Genomic DNA, 16,844 nt, shown 5'->3' with positions numbered 1-16,844 from the left:
AATTCGAGAAAGTTCTATATAGTACGAGCGCGTTTAAATTGTTGCACTTTTATTTATTTATTTTAATTATAATAAGAGAATTAAGAAATTAAAACAAAAATATTAGAATATACAAATATGTTTAAATTAATTCTATACCATTCTAATGAAAGCAATGAATAGGCTAAAAATACATTTTATTGACTATAATAACCATGATTTATGGATATGGATGATTTGTGGTTTGGAAATCTTAGTAAATATGAATTAATACCTATGTCACACTTAGATAAATTAACATCACTTTAATTTAATCAATTCAAACATAACTCAGTGATTTTTAATCATCGAAATAATAATTTAAGTTTTCAATGGTATTTTAGTTATTTAATTAAATATAATTGTTGGATGATGAAAGTCCCACATCGGTTAATTTAGGGAATGATCATGAGTTTATAATCTAATAATACACTCTTCATTGGTATGAGGCCTTTTGGAAACCCTAAAGCAAAGCCATAAGAGCTTATGAGTGTATTGGTACGAGGCCTTTTGGAAACCCTAAAGCAAAGCCATAAGAGCTTATGAGTGTATTGGTACGAGGCCTTTTGGAAACCCTAAAGCAAAGCCATAAGAGCTTATGAGTGTATTGGTACGAGGTCTTTTGGAAACCCTAAAGCAAAGTCATAAGAGCTTATGCTCAAAGTGGACAATATCATACCATTGTGAAGAGTCGTGGTCCAATATCATACCATTATAGAGAGTCGTGGTCGTCTAACAATAATGATTTGGATGGGTTGGGTAGGTTTCCTCCTCTTGCTTCCATCTTTTTCTCTGCTTTTGTGATGTGAACCCAATAGATGCCCAAAATCACAGAGAGGGGAAGGTTTTTCTCTGTGGACCTCTTAAATTATGCCACATATTGGCCTTTTTTTTTTTAAATTAAGCAAAAAAGCCTTTTTTTTTTTTTATTAATTTCTTTTAAAACTTGAAAATAATGATGTAAACAAGATCTTTTAAATATGGAAATAGAGTTTCTTCTAGGAAACTTCTCATTGTGATGGTATGTTTGTATTTCTTTTTATTCAATTTAAATTTAAAAATAACTATTTTTTGAGATAAATCAATTAAATACACTTTTACAAACTCTTATTTTTTTTATGCGCCGGGAGTCACACGATTTCAAGTTAAACAACACTACCTATTTCTCTTTCGGAGGAAGGTTCAACGGTTGGCAAGCAAGTGGCATGATAAGCCCAAATCCAAGTCCACCGTTCACAAATATTGTCCTCTTTGAGCTTTCTCTTTCAAACTTTTACTTAAAGTTTTAAAACGTGTCTACTAGGGAGATGTCCCACGTTCTTGTAAGGAAAGCTTTGTTTCCCTCTCCAATTGATACATGAGATCTCACAATCCACCCTCTTAGGGGTTCAAAGTCCTCACTAGCACACCACTTAGTGTCTGACTCTGATACCATTTTTAACCGTCTAAGCTCATCGCTAACACATATTATCCTCTTTGGTCCATTAGATATCGTCGTCAGTCTCACAATTTTAAAGACGCATTGGATCGCAAACTCTATTCCGATTGCTCAAGTCACCTACCCAACTAATTAGAAGCGGAAAGAATGAATCATTTATTAAGTTTTATCCTCCAAACACTTAGAAGCCACAACATTTGTAAAGCTTTTCATGAGGTGATTAAAATCTCTAATGCTTCATGCGTTAGTATATTCTCGTATCCAAATCAATCCATTTCAATTTCAATTTTTAGGGCTCCAATTTTCTCCCGCACGAAAATTGAATCGAAAACAAAAGATCACCTACCTTTCTCTCTCAATCAATTATATAACAAATATCTCGTAATATCCAATAAGAACACCACAATATGACTATCTTTTAATTCTTAATAATTATTAAATATAGATTCAAAACACGACTGGTTCTCTCTCATACATTAAACAATGCAAAACTCTCAGGAGTTTCTAGTCCTATAATAAAAATCTTCAATGAACGGTCCCTACTTCAAATCTCTCTTTCATTCTCACTCTCTAAAGAGATCAGAAAAAATCTTCATTGAATTGAGTCCTCACAATCTTTTTCGACCTCCTTCAATTAGGAGTTTGTGCAACTTTTTTTTCCTCACTTATGAAAAATGTTCGAAACCCCGACCACACATCCCATGCAATTACGTATGTTTTTTTTTTTTTTTTTTTTTTGTGAAAATATATTGAATATAATTTATTTAATGGCCGTCTTTTACAATTACATAATAATTTATATTTTCTTTAATGGCACATATAGCCTTCTATTTAAAGTGATTTTTTTATATTAAAAGCTAACACTTTCAATTTAGTTTCTTTTTTCTCATACTTTATTAAAATATTTCAACGATGTACGAGAAATTTTTAACTTTAAAATATAACGTATTTATAATATATAAGATAATAGAGCAACATTAATTTTAATCCCTAAATTTTGTATTAATTTTTATTTAATTTTATTAAATTGTATCTGATTAACCTTAAACTTTTAATGGTGTTACAATTTTAACCTTTTACTAAATTCTCACCCCAAATATTATTAAAGTAGTTTTATGTTTTTTTTTTTTTTTTTTTTTTTGGAAAANTTTTAACGTGCGAAGGGGTAGTTTTGATAATACAATGATACAAAAGGGCATATGTGCAAATTTATAGATTAATAAAGGGTTACGTGGGCTTTGTGGAACTAAATGGTCTGAATGGGCTTGGGTTTAAAAAATGTGGTTCGCGGCCTTCTTTGACTAAACGGCCTCGTTTGATAATTCAACGTCCTTCTCTGATATTTAATGCTTAATTAATACAACTTATTTTAAAAAGAAAAAAAAGAAAAAAAAGAAAAAAAAAAGAAAAAGAGAGAGAGAGAGAGAGAGAGAGAAAATTGTGGTGCCAAAAAAACGTGGTCCTAAAAAAATTAATTAAAAAATTGAAATTGAAATGTTTTTCCTTCTGTCCTTAGAGCTTCTCAAAAGACATTGTGAAGCTTTCATTCAAACTAATGTCTGGATTAATTTAAATTTAAATTATAATATAATTTTTTTCAAAAGCTAATATACCTCAATTTGATTAAAAAGAATTGAATTTTGTTCGAGAAAAAAATTTGAGCATAGTTCAGCAGATAAAAACATCAATTAGTCTTTCCATAGTTAATGATTTGATCTCTCACTTTTTAATTGTTGAAACGGAGATTGACCCTTGAGTGTAAAGGCAAAAAAGGAGCTTGACTACAAGACCCACCTATCGAGCAGGGACGAATGTCGGCTTTAATGTTCGGGTTGGATGTCTAATTGTCTTGACGGTTATGATAGTATCTTATACTTGAACCGATGTCTCACTTTTTCTAAATAATGGGGAAGAGAACCGAAACATGCCACTAAAAACTCTACTGAAATGAAGATGGGTTGTGAAGAACGTAAAGGAGGTAGGATGGGCAGTTGGCCGAATTGTACATGATTCTTAATATTAATAATTTAATTTAATCTCTAAAATTTTAAATATTTTAAATATTATAGATTTATTGATTTAGTTTCTTGAATGATAGAATTAATTTGTCCTCTATGTTTCAAAATCTAATATATTTTTTTAGTGGTTTGTAGAGTTAAGTTTCAGCTAATTAATTTTAAACAAATATGATGTAAAATTTGTAATTAATTCTAATGGTGATGAAAATTTATTGAAATCTAATTTAATTATTTTAATTAAATATTAAAAAAATAACATTAAATTATGGGCCTGAATGTGAACAACCTTCAAGCCCGGTCCTTACTGGGTCCATTGAAGTGGTTTGATGGGCCGAGCCCATTTTCCCTTTATAGTATTATGTTATTTCCAAGGAGCATAATTAAATTTTAGTTTGATAAAATTAAAGAATTAACAGGAATGTTTTTTTATAGGGGAGGGTAATTTCGTCCAAACGGCAGTTTGGAAAAATTTTAAGTGTGCGTAGGGCATTGAGCAGAATTACAATTTAGAAGGTCCTTTAATCCGTTTCTGTTGGGAAAATCTGGCGATCTCTCAGGTGCGGAATGGTTGAAATTCGATCTTAAGATTCATAAGACTTGAACTTAATATCCAAATTTCTGAAATTCTCTGTAGGAAAATCTTTGTTTCACTGTTGTTCTTCTTGATCTGTAATAACATTCAGAAGCTTCTGTGAATCATTTTCGAACAATTTCCAGCACAGAGCAATGCATATCAAACAGCTCCATAAGCAATCAAGCATCAATCACCGGCGGGATGAAGAGGTTCCGCCGGCTCCAATATCACCATATTCGCCAAAAGCTCCCAAACACACCAGATCACTGCCCAGGTCCATCAACTATCTCTTCAGAGAGCAGAGACTTCTGTTTGTTTTTGTCGGCATTTTGATTGGCTCCACGTTCTTCATCCTTCAGCCCACGATGTCCCGTATTGCCCCCTCTGAAGCTGGTTCCGCAACACGCAGATCGTTTTCTACAGGTTTGACGAGTAGGGACCAGGTTTCGGGATCGGGGATGTATGGATTCGGTAAAACGGGGGGCAGAGTCCCCGTCGGTATTGGGCGCCGGAGGTTGAGGATTGTTGTCACCGGTGGGGCTGGATTTGTGGGAAGTCATCTTGTGGATAAGCTAATTGAAAGAGGGGATGATGTGATTGTTATTGATAACTTCTTCACCGGTAGAAAGGAGAATTTGGTGCATCATCTGAGAAATCCTCGATTCGAGCTCATTCGACATGATGTGGTTGAGCCAATACTTTTGGAGGTGGATCAAATCTATCACTTGGCTTGTCCAGCATCTCCTGTCCATTACAAGTACAATCCTGTCAAGACTATTATATCCTTTTTTTCAGTAGTTTCATTTTCAGATTCTTGCTTGTCGTGTTATCTACTTCATGTCATAGTACATTGTGTTTTGGGAAAAAATTTTGCTATTAGAATTATTATGTTTTTGCCTGGACATCCTTAACCATATATCACAAGACAAATGTAATGGGTACCTTGAATATGCTTGGCCTGGCAAAGAGAGTTGGGGCTAGATTTCTACTCACCAGTACGAGTGAGGTGTATGGTGATCCTCTTGAGCATCCTCAGAAGGAAACATACTGGGGAAATGTGAACCCTATAGGTAAAATGCAATTCTGATATATACCACGAGCATTTCTTACAATATTTGCATGTTGCATCAGAGTTACAATTTTAAGATAATAATTTGTAATTCTTAGGGGAGAGAAGCTGCTACGATGAAGGAAAAAGAACAGCAGAAACCTTAACTATGGATTATCATAGAGGTGCTGAAGTTGAGGTATCACTCTGACGCTTAGTTGTATCCCATTAGCTGCTGTTAGGATTCTTACACTGAACATGAAGTAAAAGGATTAATCTCTTGCAGTTTCCAGATTCATTTGACAAGTTGTGAAATTTTCTCTTTGCAGATTCGAATTGCTCGCATTTTTAACACATATGGGCCTCGTATGTGTTTAGATGATGGGCGTGTTGTCAGCAACTTTGTTGCACAGGTTAAACATCTCACTTGATGTTTCCCCTTCCCCTGTTTAAGATTTATTCGGGAGTTGATCGTGTGATCAATGCTTAAAATGTATTTCCTAATGCTCATAGTAAATTTTCAGGCCATCCGAAAACAACCATTGACTGTTTATGGTGATGGAAAGCAAACACGGAGCTTTCAGTATGTCTCTGACTTGGTATGGCATATTGACTTCTGTAATTTCTCTACTGAACCTTTGACTGTGTAGCATTGCTTTAAAATATTATTGATGCTTTTGTGTTCTTCTGACATCGTTCGGGACTTGCCAACTGTTGATTGCATTAACCTTGTTGGATTACTATATATTGCTATTCTAGTTTATATACTTTAAGACATTCGGCATTGCGTTAAATGAATTTGTAATCTCCACCCAATTACGTCGATTTAAGACAATTCTCAAATTAGTTTGTAATATACAACCAGTTACATCTTCTGGTTCTATTTGGTTATTGGATGTAAATTCCATGAAGATAGATGCTTGTAATTATTCATTTGATTTATTATTCTGTGGTTATTACTTACTATATATGTAAGAGCATCAATTGAAAACTTGGCTTGAAAGAGGCAGCTCAACTTCTAAAATAAAGCATTCTATCGTGATTTAACGGATCGATACTGAGGACCTTGAGAATGATCTTCAATGGTAGGTTAATGGACTGGTGGCACTGATGGAAGGTGAACATATAGGACCTTTCAACTTGGGTAATCCAGGGGAGTTTACCATGCTAGAGCTGGCCCAGGTTTGTCTTTCTAATTGATTCATTAATCTAAATATTCATGAATTTTCAGGTCATTTCAGGATCCATGATAAGGGGTTTTTAGTAATGCGATCTTTGTTGCAAGCTGCATTCGAGTGTTTCTGTAGCTACCATTTCAACTTTCATTTTCTTGTTTGTATAGGTTGTGAAAGAGACTATAGATCCAAGTTCAACAATAGAGTTTAGACCAAATACTGCTGATGATCCTCACAAGAGAAAACCTGATATAAGCACAGCAAAGTCGTTACTCAACTGGGAACCCAAAATCTCACTAAGAGAAGGACTGCCTCTCATGGTGAGTGACTTCCAGAGGCGCATTTTGAATGAAGATGGAGGTAAAGGTTTCTAATGAAGAAAATTACAAGGAGTGAGACATGTATAGTGTGAAGCAACTGAATCTTGCTGATTCATTCATTCATTGTCCAAATATCCTCTAAATCGAGCTACATCACACTATAGTTAACATAAAAGGTTTTTTGCACTTCATTACAAGCTTCCACATCCCTATTTATTTGTTTTCTTTCAATACATTTTATCCAATAGATCTGTTGTGCTGCTGGTGAAAAGGTCTTTTCGGCCACGTTTTTTGTTTCCTTGACCCAGCATGATTAGGCTATACCTGAAGTATGGCTGTTAGAAGCAGCCCAATCTGTTTGTATGGGCTTCCAATGCCCCCTTTATCTCTGGCTTGCCATTTCCACTTGCCCCATTATACTACATTTATGTATCCATGCAAATAAACATGACATACATATATTGTATTTATCAATATGACTGATATTATGGTGTGGAATTTTTCTCTAAGTTTTGCTTCACACACCCATCTAGGCATAAATTTACTCTTCCAAATTTTAAGCTTCCTTTTGTTTTGTTGAATGTTTCCTTCCTTTTTTCTGGTGTTGTTGCTGCGGTTGCCACAGGTGTGGTTGGTGCTAGGTGGGTAGTTGAGTTTTTCATCCATGTGTTGAAAACTTAGAAAAACAGCATTCGGTTTTAAATTTCATATAACCCCAAGCATGCGAGAACCCTGTGCAGTAAGTAGCATGCATCAACTCGGTAATCGTCAACTTATTTACTAACACGTGCTGTTACACATGCTTTAGATTTTAGCCTTGAATTGATCCTTTGTTTTGAATTATTGTGGGGTGACATGATGATTTGTGGAGACCAGAAATGTTTGTTCAAAGGGACAAATATATGAACGTGAAGCCAAATGGCAACGCCATAATATCTCTCATCTTCTGGAAAAGAACAAAAAAAAGGTGTTTTTCCTTCATTTTTTTGCCCTTGCAATTTGTTTGAAAGCTTTAATATCTTATTTCAACATGAGAGTTGCATCATCTATAAATACATGTCAACGACCTCAGCTATGAGTTCATCTACCATTACTCTCTCAATTTCCTTGCCTATTACATCAACATCATACCCCAACACTAACCATTGCGTTGTCCTTCCCAGCACTTCCTCTACAATGGCTTCATCTACTTTCTTCACTTGCTTACCTAGAAACTTACACAAATTATTGCAGAGCCCTTCATTATACCCTACTTGAATTGTTGGGGGTCTTATCCATGGATAAGGGTCAGTGAATTTTTGGTAAATATCCAAAATTCCTAAATTTATTTGGTCAAAAAGTAGCTTTCTTTCTGACCTTGATTGAGAGGACCGAACCGCATACTTCTTCTCGAGCTCCTCAAATATAGAAGGATCAACGGGGCAGTCCAAAGAATGCCACATTGCGATGAACATATTGGGGTCAGTATCTTCAAAAGCTGAGTTCTGTAAGACATCATTTAGATATGAAAACTCCCAGCGTTCTTCAGTTTTACATGCAAATTTCTCCTCAGGAAACCCAATGGATCCTTCCCCTCCATCTTCATCACTCGAGATGTGCTGCGAGTTTTCAGATTCAGCAAATGCTCCCGTCTCTAACTTGAGTAACTTGAGTTGCCTTCGAAGCTCTGTATCACGAGACAGAGGAGATCGAATTAAAATTAATCCAACTTCAGGAAACAAAAGATAGTAAATACATAAGTTTTTTTGTCTTGGCAGCAGCCTGGCTAGTCCTGAGTGAGATCATAGGCATATACAGTAGTAACTTTACAATCGTCACTTCTCAGATCACATCCATCTCTTTCTTCTCTGATGAATGAAAATTGTCCGCTCCATTCAATAATTTAATTTTTAATATTTTTTTCCTTTTCATCCTTCACAAAGACAGCTAAATTTGGAGAACTAAAAAGAAAAGCAAATTATTGCACCACATGATAATCAGAAGGGTCAATGGTATGACAAGAAGCTACGATCATTTACTTGTGTAATTACCGTGGAGGTCAGCACTTAGACTCCCAAAGCAGTCAGAACCAGGTGGTAGATCATCTGTAAAAGGAGGTTCCAGAACTGAAATTGGACTGGGTTGATCAGCTTCCTTTGAGCTTACAGGAGAATCTAATCCAAGTACAGATTTCAAATGGAACGACGTATCTTCAGACGCCACGGGCGACAATTCCTGGACATAACAAAATGTTGAAACCGGGGGAAAAATTGTCAAGATGTAGGATGTCATAGTTAAAATATTTTCTAGTGTACGGCGAGAGGATTTGGAGACAAACCTTAGAGATAAAAAAATCTTGGTCACCAGAGCAAGAAATATCTTCTACTACTGAATGAACAGACAATTCAGGTTGAAGTTCCTCATTAGATGATACAATTGTTTCATCGGATTTCACTCTCAAATCCATCCAATTTTCAAAACCATCAGTTTGATCCTTCACAGGGAAAAGTGTTGATTCCTCATCAACCAGAAGAGTTCTATCCGCCGGATCAATGTCTTTGAAATCAATGTCTTTGAAATCACTGTCTTGATTCTGGCTAGTGCAGATCTCCAGTACAGGGGCGTTATATTCCCCAAGTGAACAGATAGAACTATGAGATTTCCTTCTCCTAGATCTGGAGTTTCTTCGGGTTATATGTTCCCTTTGGCGCAAAATCTCGCCGATTGCTTCCTTTCTATCCCACTTGAATGGATCCATGCTAAGAGGTTCGGAATTTGTTTTAAGAATTTCAGAGGCAGTTGATGAGGCGGGAAGAGATCTTGATCTAGATAACTTCGCTAAGCAGATGTCCTTCCAGCCATCCCTACTGCTTATACCAAAAGGTTCAATGCCCTGCTCATTATCAATTTTATAGCTGGATTCTCCTACATACCTTGGTTCCATGTATGTAAGCGTAGTTTCCTTCTCGGGCATGGCAAGCATCTCAGCCAGCGTGCAACTCCTACCGACCACACCGGTGTCATGGTAGTCACAAGTCGTTTTCCACCTTTCTGATAGTCTCTTCTTAGCCTCTGCAGTCAAGGATGACTGTTTATAACGGAATGATGAAGACCGGCATTGACCATTTAAATCATTCCCAACGAAAGAATTTCTGTTCCTATCATGTCTTGTAATTCCAAGAGATGAACTCATGGAACCATAATCAAAATTCTCTCTCACTTGCCTAGTTTTCTTGGACACTTCTTTTGAACATCTAACCTCGTGATTTTTCATTCTCAAAGTTTCCATCTCCCTGTTCTCTGTCCTTTCAAATTCTGATGGCTTCCTACAATCAGATTGAAAAGCATGTGAGGACGGCATAACAACCCTGGAAGAATTCTGGGCCATTCCAAGATTTGGCTTCAAAACAACAATTCTTTTGGGGAAGATGACTAATCCTTCATCGTCTTCTACTTTAATTCGAGAACTTTTGGCAATATAATTAAAATCAGGGGGACTGATATGACCGCTACAATGTTTGCGAGATCTTCTATGCTTCTTCCGTGGATTCCTCCTGACTGACTTCCTACCAGAGTCATAGCACCCATGATTCTCATCGTCTGATGATTTCATAGCTACCATATGATTACAATTAGAGTGGGGAAGAACATCATTTATGTCAAGCAGATGCTTCATGAACAGAGAATCTGGCTGTTGGAGATATTTCAGCAGAAGTTTCTTGTTTGAATCCAGCACTTCTAGTGCGTCAAGGAACTCCTTGGAACCCTGTAGCTTCTCATTTGTTACAACCCTTTGAGATTTTTCAGGTGATACCGTCCTCTGCAAATAACTCCTTGGCTGATGCATCCCTGGCATCCCATCCAGATCCATCATCGCATCCAGACCCATCAATGTGGCAACGGGGCTGGGTGACCTCCTTCTGGGTTCAGTCACTTTAGTCATTTCTTCTGCTAAAATACTTAAGATTGCCTAAAGAACTCACTGCCCAACTTAAGCGTGGACTACAACTTCTGAATTCATTTTACCAAACAATCAGTTCTGTTTTCACGATTATTCTACAGAAGAGATGATATCATTTACATAAGATAGAAAAAGATCGGCTAGATCAACTTGATGCAGGAAGTGGTGAAGGATCAGATAAATTTATATACCAAAGATATTCTTTTCAAATTCACAGGAAATACTTGAAAAACAGAAGGAGAGAAGAGGAGATGAAGGGGGAGAAGGGAAGAGTTCACAACAACGAAAGTGAAATTCAATTTAAAGGTGAACTCCGGAAAGTACCTGGATGCCAATCACTCTTCCGAGCAACTAATTTTCACGCGCCTCAGTTATGTCCAGAAAAATTATTACAGAAAGAGATGATTTTATAAAGAAATCCCTGCAAAAAAACATAAAGAAAAGGAGGGAAAGTCAAAAAGGTAAGCTCTTGAGAACCTGTTTTAGCTAAGAATTCAAGCCCAGACAATAACCTCTGAGGCTTGATATTGCAGACGAATTGCAACAGGCGACAGTGAAAACAATAAATACAAATGAACCAAATATCATATCATTTGGCTTTTCAAATCAAGTTATCAAAGCAATCAGAAAAGCAGGGTAATGGGGTTGCAACTTTTATCAGCATTTTAAGCAAAAGCCCCAAAGTTCCAGCTGAGAAAATTGTGGCACAGAGCTAGAGAAACTATGATATCTACAAATCAAAGTACTCGATTAGCGCTATACCTCAGTACATCCAACGAAAGCACAAGAACAAACAAACAAATTCATTTCTCTACGCTTTTTCCTTTCCCGAAATTTGGTCAAGAGCCAAACAGAAAACACCCAACAAAGAAACAACTGGCAAAAACTGTTCACCCAGCTAAGACAAGTGATTCCCGTGAGCTTCTACCTATTTTGTAGAAGCAGGTCGAGGCTTCTCCACTTCACGCATTTAAAGCACTTTCTAAATAAATGAACAGTCTAAAAAACACATTCGAATTCCACCACAGGCAAGTGAAGGACACCTCTAAATCTCAGATTCAAGATTCAATAAAACTCTGAAATCTGCAGAACGTGATATTCGAAAAGCAGGTAATAAGGAATAGAAACTAAGCCTAGCCGAATCGGAGATACGAAATTGGCGAATGATGGAGAGAGACGAGCGGCAGGTGGAAGGAACTGAAGGAAAAATGTCGACGTGTCGGAACTTTATGCCGCCATTACCTTTACGTCGTATCCAGAGGGGAATTCTTGGCCTCCGAGTCTGAGATCAATTAATGCGACGTGACATAAATGAAACTCAACCTTCATTTTTTAAACTCAACAAGTTCAATTTATCGATCAAGAACGTTAATAGCTTCAGGAAACTTATAAATCTTGCCTCCATGAGCGATCGAAGAGCTTCAACTTCATTGGGATTGTTCGCCAATTGTTCTTCATGTACCCTCTCTTTTCCTTCATCACAAGCTTCATCCTCCCTGGTTTCCTTCACACACTACCGTGAGCGGAAACCCTGATCACGTACAGAAATCTTGGTATATACCCACTACGACGTCGTTTACAAGAGAACGCAAAAACCCGCCAAAATCTCTTTTTTCAAAATATATTCTGGAATAGCAGTTTATTTTCCTAACATGATTAACAACAAGTGGGTCCCACCGCTCGGCGGGAACATCAAATTTCGTGCCCTTTTCCGGTGGCGCTCACCGGAAAACAAAGCCCACTGGTTTTTCAATTCATGACTTTGGGCCTTAGGCCCGAAACCCAAAAATACTGAGTTCAAAATTTTTCTCCAATTTTTTAAATGTATTTATTTGAAATAAATTTTTAATACATAATTTTCTTATGATTTTTATTAAAAATTATTCTAATAATATTACGTTAGAATCTAATTTCTAAAAATTTAAATTTAGCTTTTATCCGCCTTTTATATAAGACACGGAAAAAATTTATATTATACATATTTCTTTTCTTCATAGGCAAATATAAAAATAAATATGAAAAGTGATCGGAGTAAACGATAATTATAATCTCAGTCTTCATCCATTCGTTTAGCCTAAATTCAATAAAAAAAATTTGTACTCCCTCTTTCATTCTCTGTTTAAAAGTTTTCTCAATTTTCCTTTAAATTTTAAAATTCAATAAATAATAATAATATAAATATTGAAATATGTGTATAAATTGCATTTAATCTTCCAAAGTGGGTGGTTGAAGTTGATGGGCCAAAAAAAACTAATACTCACTTGAATCATGCTTCAAATGATGCTGTTAAACAAGAAAGATTAAGCCAATTGATTGTCATTATTATTTAATGGAAAAAAAATAAAAGAAATAAACAAAACACACACAGTTAGAGATTTTGTAGTGCTTCCAAAATGCCAAAAACACGGGAGATTCCATGGAAATGTGAACGAGAGACGGACGAATTTGGACAGCAAAAGTGGATTTAAATTTTGTTGAAAATGATTAATTAATGTTAATCAGTATGATTAGTGGAAGGTTCATCTCCCTAATCTCCAATAATGTTTGTCATTTGGCAATGGAGTTTTTGCGTATCAAACATTTTCCATTTGGGTTGGTTGGTGGTCGGTTTGTGTTTTTTTTTTTTTTTGTTGGAAAATTTTTTTATCGTTCAATAAAATAAATTTTATTGATCAATTATTCGAGTATGTTAGACGAACACAACTCTCCACAATGGTATGATATTGTCCACTTTGAGCATAAGCTCTCATGGCTTTGCTTTGGGATTCTTAGATTATAAACCCATGACCATTCCCTAAATTAACCGATGTGGGACTTTCATCATCCAACACCTCCCCTCGAACAAAGCACGCCTCCCCTTAATCGAGGCTCGACTCCTTTGGAGTCTTAGTCATTTTTGACTGCCTTCGTACCTTCGAGGAGGCTTGACTCCTTTTGGAGTTCTTTGTTCGACATTTAAGGATTTGTCTATCTATTGGCACGGCTAAGTTTAGAGCATGGCTCTGATACCATGTTAGACAAACACGACTCTCCACAATGGTATGATATTGTCCACTTTGAGCATAAGCTCTCATGGCTTTGCTTTGGGCTTCCCAAAAGGCCTCATACCAATGAAGAGTGTATTCTTAGATTATAAACCTATGACTATTCCCTAAATTAACCGATGTGAGACTTTCATCATCCAACAGAGTAAAATGTTCAGAGAGTTGCAAAACGACAATACAATTTTATCATTAAATGAAACAAACACTTCAATTTTGTTGCTCGTTCTTAAAATCAATCCCAAATCATTCAATGATTAATCCCACTTCCCCAACCACTAATCTCTTGTTAACATAATTGTAAATATATTATGTTAACCTACTCTTATATCATTCCATTATGAAGCAATCATTAACCCAACTTCTACTTCCACTTTTAAACTTATTTATATAAATTAATCATTAATTTTATACTTTATGTTGAATTATTAATTGGAATAATTACTTTTATGACGCCATTTAACTTTTTTTAAATATAATAAAGAGACTATCATATTTTTAATTATTTAAATGGTTCATATAACTTAATTTTGATAAAAGAATCAGAATTCTACATTTTATATAAATTTATTATTATTATTAAATTAATACGATGAAAATGAAGAAAGTTTGAATTAGATCGGCTGTATATGATACATTAACTTTATATTATATGATATATATAACTTTTATATTACACGATTAGATGGCCCATCTTCTCATGGATGAGTAGGATAAAGCTTGGCAATCACATGAAAATGGAAAGTCAAATTCACCAAATAAATCCCACAAAAAGTTTATTGATAATTAAATATATAGTCTAGATGTTATAATATAAGCTCGAGAGAATTAATACGAAATTCTATTATTCACCCCACGTGATTGCATCGAGTTTGACTTTATTTTATTTTTTATAATATGCTTTTAAGAATTCTAAATATTAAAGCATTCGAATGAAATAATTTTAGAACATATATGTCTATATTATTATTATTTTATACTCTAAATACATTTATTTTTAAAATATTATTATTTTTAGCACGAAAAAACATAATATTGAATTGTGAGGTAATAAACATTAAAATCCATTTAAATTTGGTTTGTTTTTTTCTCTACCTATTTTAGTTGGATACAACCTATGGATACGTGGAGGGTCCCGATAATTAGGTAAATAATTATGACATAAAGACAACAAATTACGGATTAACATCAAGAGATAATCATTCTAAGAAAAGGAAAAACAGATTAGAGGTTTGATTATTGAATACTAATTGAGATTAATGACATGTAATTAGAAGTTTCTAAGGATAATAAAAGATATTAATCTTTTTGGACCGACCTTCTTCGTAGCTCCCTATCACCATAACAATGCACTAAGAATCCCATCATGGGAAAGTCAAAAAAGCTGATATTATCAGTACGTGTCCGTAAAAAATTGATTTAATTATTTGTTATATTCCTTTTCTAATCTTTTGGTAGATTGAGGTTCGATCTTTAGTCAACAAAAGTAACCCATTTTATATATTTTTAATCGTTTTATATTGGTATAAGGTTGCTTTTATGGGGGTAAAAAGGGCAAATCAATGTACTTTTTCTAAGTTTTTACATTTATTTAAATATATATTTTATTTTCTTGTAAACGTCTATCATTTGAGATATGTTTTGACATAATAAAATAAAAATTCGATCTTTCGGTATATTTGTTTATTGAGTTTATTATTGTTCTAGATCTTGCATAGAATATATCTTGTTTTCATTATTCTCACTTTTAATGCCTTTTATATTATTGTTTCATGCTTTTCATGATAGAATGGTAGTTTTGGATAGCTTAAATCTCCAGTTAAATTTAAAATATTGTGTGTTTTTCTAGGTAATAGTATAATATTGTGAAATTCCACATTTGTTGGAAAGAAAATGAAGCATTATTTAAAAAATGTGAAAATCTCTTCTCAGTAGATGCATGCCGTGAGAATAACAGTGAATTAAAGCGGACAATATCTGTTAGCGATGAGTTTGGGATATTACAAATGATATTAGACCCATACACCGACTTCACTAAAGGGATAGACTGTGAGATCCAACATTGGTAAGAAATAGAAATAAAACATTAATATATGAAAACCTCTATTTAGTAGACGTGTTTTAATTACATATTAATTTGAATTTGTAATTATAGCAACTCTTATCATTCATATCCAATTTTTAGAGTTTTGTAATGAACATGTAACTATTCAGTTATCTGGATGAAAACTTGTCTAACATAAGAAATTTGTAATCAAGTTGATGGATTAATTTTTAAATTAATTTCGTATCTAATATGATTTCATGAGGTGAATTGTTACCACCACCTGTAGTTGCGTTAGGTTAATCACAGTCAAGATCTTCAGGATCTCCAAGAGGCGTCAGAGCCGTCCGCGTGGAATTTCCCTAATAATGGGACGCTTGGCTCTCCGCTATTGGTTTGTCGTATATAAAGTGCCAAATCCAAACAAAGACAATAAACCTTAAATTAATTTTTTTGTTATTTAATTTCCGGGGTTGTTTTATGTTTAATGTAACGGAGAACGTGATCGGGTGTGGCGCACTCACATGGTCAAACTCTTTGAATTCCTTAAACGCCACCCATGGCCACGTGTAATGCCAATATTCCGGTTTAAAGTATTAATTTCGTTAATTTTAATAATCCTTGGAATTTGTTTCTTTTATTTAAATATGTAATTTTCCATTCTTAATTAAAAGATTGAGGTATCAAATTGAATATTCTGTCTTCATAAATATGGAACCAAAAAATAAGTAAATAAATGAAAATTTCTTCATTCGATATTATAGAAATTAATAAAAAAAAGATTGGGTAATGCCCAATTTTCAATCCACCTCAAATCCTACTAGTTAGTATAAAGGGCGATGAAAAGTGGATCATCCAGTCCCGTGAGCTAATTGGCCTAATCCTGGGTGACTTATCTGGGTTACCTCACTACTATCCAGTAAAAGATTCCACTATTATCAAATCGTCTTTTTCATTTACGGTTTGAGTTTAATACATTGTAATTGAATTATATATATTTTTTATTTATTTATTACAATCGTGAAGTTAAACTATTTTTAACACTAATTATAAAGTCGGGAATATTCAAAACTTTGATCATGCACCTCGATTAAACTTTTATGATCGAATTAATCATAAGATATTAATTTGAGTTTAAAATAATCGCGATAATGAAAGAGCAAAAAGGTTAAAAGTACATATGGGGTAATGAATGGAGAGGGAGAGGGGAGAGTGCTACAATCATTAT

The 16,844-nt window shown here is 34.6% G+C and overlaps 2 protein-coding genes across 7 annotated transcripts; one reads left to right on the top strand and one right to left on the bottom strand.

Annotated features, from left to right (window-relative positions):
- Window positions 1–3,924: 3,924 nt before the first annotated feature.
- On the top strand, window positions 3,925–7,100 carry LOC111482101 (UDP-glucuronic acid decarboxylase 1-like). Of its 4 annotated transcripts, none has more exons than XM_023127760.1 (8): window positions 3,925–4,031; window positions 4,109–4,827; window positions 4,971–5,118; window positions 5,216–5,295; window positions 5,426–5,509; window positions 5,621–5,695; window positions 6,186–6,278; window positions 6,439–7,100. In XM_023127760.1, the coding sequence occupies exons 2-8, from the start codon at window positions 4,201–4,203 to the stop codon at window positions 6,643–6,645; spliced, it is 1,314 nt and encodes a 437-aa protein (XP_022983528.1). In that variant the 5' UTR covers window positions 3,925–4,031; window positions 4,109–4,200; the 3' UTR covers window positions 6,646–7,100. The 4 variants fall into 4 exon arrangements, with proteins under 4 accessions (XP_022983528.1, XP_022983529.1, XP_022983527.1 ...); XM_023127761.1 differs by having other exon boundaries at window positions 3,932–4,060; window positions 4,192–4,827; XM_023127762.1 differs by having other exon boundaries at window positions 3,943–4,031; window positions 4,192–4,827.
- A 489-nt stretch (window positions 7,101–7,589) lies between these two features.
- On the bottom strand, window positions 7,590–12,022 carry LOC111481386. 3 transcript variants are annotated; one of them, XM_023126770.1, is made up of 5 exons: window positions 11,774–12,022; window positions 10,856–10,952; window positions 8,909–10,581; window positions 8,622–8,805; window positions 7,590–8,257 (listed from the first exon to the last, which is right to left on the bottom strand). In XM_023126770.1, exons 3-5 carry the CDS (start codon window positions 10,511–10,513, stop codon window positions 7,638–7,640), a joined length of 2,409 nt encoding a protein of 802 aa, XP_022982538.1. In that variant the 5' UTR covers window positions 10,514–10,581; window positions 10,856–10,952; window positions 11,774–12,022; the 3' UTR covers window positions 7,590–7,637. The 3 variants fall into 3 exon arrangements, with proteins under 3 accessions (XP_022982538.1, XP_022982537.1, XP_022982539.1); XM_023126769.1 differs by lacking the exon at window positions 11,774–12,022 and adding an exon at window positions 11,294–11,601; XM_023126771.1 differs by lacking the exon at window positions 11,774–12,022 and adding an exon at window positions 11,044–11,200.
- Window positions 12,023–16,844: the final 4,822 nt, after the last annotated feature.

Source organism: Cucurbita maxima, unplaced genomic scaffold (genome assembly GCF_002738345.1).
Source record: "Cucurbita maxima cultivar Rimu unplaced genomic scaffold, Cmax_1.0 Cma_Scf00007, whole genome shotgun sequence".
Taxonomy (NCBI): domain Eukaryota; kingdom Viridiplantae; phylum Streptophyta; class Magnoliopsida; order Cucurbitales; family Cucurbitaceae; genus Cucurbita; species Cucurbita maxima.
The sequence above is the reverse complement of the archived record's forward strand: the minus strand, read 5'-3'. Positions and strand labels throughout refer to the sequence as shown.

Coding starts and splice junctions, on each gene's coding strand:
- LOC111482101 (XM_023127760.1), top strand. CDS start 4,201: ATGCATATCAAACAGCTCCATAAGCAATCAAGCATCAATCACCGGCGG. Junction 5,296..5,425: donor ATAGAGGTGCTGAAGTTGAG/GTATCACTCTGA, acceptor TTCTCTTTGCAG/ATTCGAATTGCTCGCATTTT. Junction 5,696..6,185: donor TTCAGTATGTCTCTGACTTG/GTATGGCATATT, acceptor CTTCAATGGTAG/GTTAATGGACTGGTGGCACT.
- LOC111481386 (XM_023126770.1), bottom strand. CDS start 10,513: ATGACTAAAGTGACTGAACCCAGAAGGAGGTCACCCAGCCCCGTTGCC. Junction 8,806..8,908: donor AAGATTTTTTTATCTCTAAG/GTTTGTCTCCAA, acceptor TGTTATGTCCAG/GAATTGTCGCCCGTGGCGTC. Junction 8,258..8,621: donor TCTAAGTGCTGACCTCCACG/GTAATTACACAA, acceptor CTCGTGATACAG/AGCTTCGAAGGCAACTCAAG.